The sequence below is a fragment of the Cynocephalus volans genome, chromosome 4, assembly GCF_027409185.1.
Source record: "Cynocephalus volans isolate mCynVol1 chromosome 4, mCynVol1.pri, whole genome shotgun sequence".
Classification (NCBI taxonomy): domain Eukaryota; kingdom Metazoa; phylum Chordata; class Mammalia; order Dermoptera; family Cynocephalidae; genus Cynocephalus; species Cynocephalus volans.
This window is the reverse complement of record NC_084463.1, coordinates 149,932,837-149,936,543: the sequence shown is the minus strand read 5'-3', so window position 1 is coordinate 149,936,543 and position 3,707 is coordinate 149,932,837. Positions and strand designations below refer to the sequence as shown.

Here is a 3,707-nt window from a genome sequence, read left to right as displayed (position 1 = left end):
CTCCTACTGTAGGTATTGTGATTTGTCACATTCCTGCTCAAAATGTATAAAAATGCCTGTTATCCCACAACTTCACTTACAGGGTGTGCTATAAACTTTTAGATTTCTGCCACACCAATAGATGAGAAATGATAATTCAGAGCAGTTTTAATTACTGTTTCTGCTACTAGGAGTCAGGCTGAACAACTCTTCGTATGTTTAAGGCTATTTGTGTTCCATTTTCTAGAGTATGAAATTATATGTTATGTATATTATTCTATAGTACTCTCATTTTCACCTCTAATACATGTGATATAAGTAGTGACTGGTCCTCAGTTTTTCATTTGTCACTATACTTTTCTGTAGTTTTTGCAAAAAAAGATTTTTTGTACTCATGTCACCTTAATTTTAAACCTGTTTATGGAACTCTATTTTGCTGTTTGAAAAAAACAAACATATATAATTTTATTTTCTTATATGGCTATCAATTTGTCCCTGTATGACACTTATTAATAATAGTAACTTAATTAATTGTTTTAAATTCTGTATGGTTAGTTTCTTATTCAATTTTTGCTTTAATTTCTAGGGTGTTTGTTACTAGATATTTGTGTTTCTTTAGTCATTTATGTAATAATTAACAAAGAAGTTTTGAAATCTGCTTCTTCAATATACATATTCATTCTGTATGAATTAGACTGGACAACACTTGCAGGGCTGTAGAGACCTGATAATACTGGGATTCCACATTTTGAGTAATAATATAAAAGTGCAATCTAAGAATATTGAAATGATTCCAGTGACTGTCCATTCTGAAGGACAAAATTGATCTCTATGAACTCTCATGCTTATTTCCTCAGAAGTATTGTAGATAAATGCACTAGATTTGGAATGAAAACAGTTAAGTCTGTCTTAAATCTCTCATTTCAGTCATTACTAGACTATCTCCTCAACCATCTCTGTCATCATCTGTGTAGCAGATGTAATTATACTTGTTTTATTTATTTCTCAACATGAGCTGTTTCAAGTGCAAGGCTTTCTATTTGTAGAAATCACAAAATCTAAAAGATGCAGATGTCAGAAAATAATTACAGCCCTTTCATCACATAGCATATCCACCTGTATCTGCTAACAAAGACACAGTGCTTCAGTGACACACAACAAAAACATCTTTAAAGTCAAGGTTTCATCTGTGTACCCATTAGATCAGAAAAGACTGTACAATGGAGAAATAACATCATTCTCTCAGTTATATTACTCTCCACATTAAGTCATCTATTGTGCTCTGTAATATTTTTGTGTCTGTTTTGGAGAATTGGAAAAAATGATACTTTATTGATACGAGTCCTGTGGCATTCATCTCAGAATTGTTTTCCTTGACATCTTCAAGGGATTTAAATTTATAATTCATTCATCATAATCATCTATGAAAACCTCATACAAATATATCTTTAAGTTTTAGGAAGATTTTAGACTCAGTTATAGTTGTTCATTAAGACTGAAAACATCTTTTGAGATTGGTTCAATGAAGTGGAACTTTTGCATGTGTTAATTTCCTAAAGGCATCCTTCGCATCTTTATTCCTCAGGCTATAGATCAGAGGGTTCAGCATGGGATTGGTGACGGTTTTGGGAATTGGGCACACAGTAAAGGGAAAGGACAGTCACGTGGAAGATGGTGATGGAAGTCACATGGGAGGCACAGGTGGAGAAGGCTTTGCAAAGCCCGCTGGCAGAACGGATTTTTAGTACAGTCGTGTGAATGAAAATGTAGGGCATGAGGATGACCAGCAGTGTACTCATCTCATTGAAGGTGGCAAAAGCAAAAAACAGCAGGTGGGGGATGTGAACATCAGAGCTAGACACAGTGATGAGAGCAGTGTACTCACAGAAAAAGTGGTTGATCACATTGTGTCCAGAAAAGTTTAGATGGAGAGCCTGGCAAAGGAGTACCAAGGGGCCCATCATACCCCAAAGATATGACCAAACCACCAGGAGGTCACAGAGACTCTGTGGCATGGCCACTGTGTAAAGCAGAGGATTACAAATGGCCACAAAGGAGTCATACGCCATCACTGCCAGCAGGAAGGACTCGGTCACCACAGCTGTGCAGGAGAGGAAATACTGCAACACGGAGCTCAAGTAGAAGATGCTCTGATCTGCTCTGCTTCATGCTTCTCAGCCTGAACTTGAAGCCTCATGGAGTATTTCTTATGACAACTTGCATGTGGATGAAAGCACTGAGACCTTATTTTCAGATTGTTTTCCATTATCTGATGGCCCCATCAAAAAGTGTCTAGCTGCAGCACTATAATCCTGCTCAGGGGTATCCCTGTAATGCAGTGGTGAATAAAAATTCCTCTAATACTTAGAAGCTCAAAAAGTATGCTTGGAAAATTGGGATCACCTTTTGAAACTTATGAGATGGTCTCTGTGGCAACACTTTACATGGATGGAATAATATCCTCTAGAAGGTGTTATATACTCTAATTCTGCAACAAATATGCATTGCTGTTTCTCCATTTGATTACTTTTATGAGTCCCAGAATTAATGGATATAAAGTACAAATGGGAGTGGCTCTTCTACCTATCAGCCTTAATTGGGTACTAGCTAAATCTTTGCTTACCATAAGTAAACCATGAGCTCTAGTACTTTATGTCTTGTCTCACAAGGGAGTGATGCTTTCACAAGGGGTACAGTGTTGGATCCATTAAGTTGGAATTGTGACTTGCCTGACCAAGAAAATATGATGGAAGTGATGTGTGGATTCTTGAGTTGAGGCACTAAAATGGCTTATGCCCTTTACTGTTACTCTCTTAAAACATTGCTCTGAGATCACCATAAAAGGAAGAAATTGTACTCTCCTAGAGGATGAGAGACTTCTTCGGAAAATATTGAGGCATCCCAGGCAACAGTCAACACCAAATCACCTAACAAACAAATGGCATCATCTTGGAAGCTTTAGTATTGGCAGAATTGCTACGTCATTGCAGCAACATGAGTGAGGACTGCTATTGTATGAGATAGGGAACTCACACCAGGTTCCATGCAAACATCTGGACCCAGAATGCTAAATCATAGCATTATTTTGAGAGGGGATCTACTTTGAGACAGCATCCTGCCCTGGGCCAGTAGCCCCATACGTCTCCATTATTCCACTGTACCCACACAGAATACTGCAGAGCCATGACCCCATCTTAACCCAGTGATACAGTCATGACCCTTGCACAGAAGTGAACAAAGCACCACCACATACCCGAGGTATAGGCAGACCACTGCAGTGAATGGGCTGACTCCAGAAACAGGGTTGCCCACAAACACACACTGCCCAGGGTTTGGGAGCCACCCACCTCAAGCCAGCAGCATGGTAACATAGAAAAGTATAAAACTCAGTCATGGAGCACATACACAAATGAGAAAGAAAATTTCATGTAAACATTCTGCTACAGAAAACCACCAAACTGCAAAGATAAATAAGAGAAGAAAGAGAACAAAGGATATATAAAGCTACCAGAAAATAATAAACAAAATGACAAGAGTAAGCCTCACATATCAATCATAACCTTAAATGTAAATGGTTTAAGTTCCCTAATAAAGACATAAAGACTTGCTGAATGTATTTAAAAATAACACCCATCTATATACTCCCTACAGGAAACTCATCTCACCTGTAAAGACACACAAAGAATCAAAGTGCAGGGATGGAAAAACATATTCCATGGAAACAAAAT

General features: G+C 37.9%; 1 protein-coding gene across 1 annotated transcript; it reads right to left on the bottom strand.

The window, feature by feature from the left end:
* Positions 1-1,565: 1,565 nt before the first annotated feature.
* LOC134376537 (olfactory receptor 5D14-like) lies at positions 1,566-3,172 on the bottom strand. The gene is made up of 2 exons (XM_063095049.1): positions 3,081-3,172; positions 1,566-2,139 (listed from the first exon to the last, which is right to left on the bottom strand). Exons 1-2 carry the CDS (start codon positions 3,170-3,172, stop codon positions 1,566-1,568), a joined length of 666 nt encoding a protein of 221 aa, XP_062951119.1.
* Between the last annotated feature and the right edge of the window lie 535 nt (positions 3,173-3,707).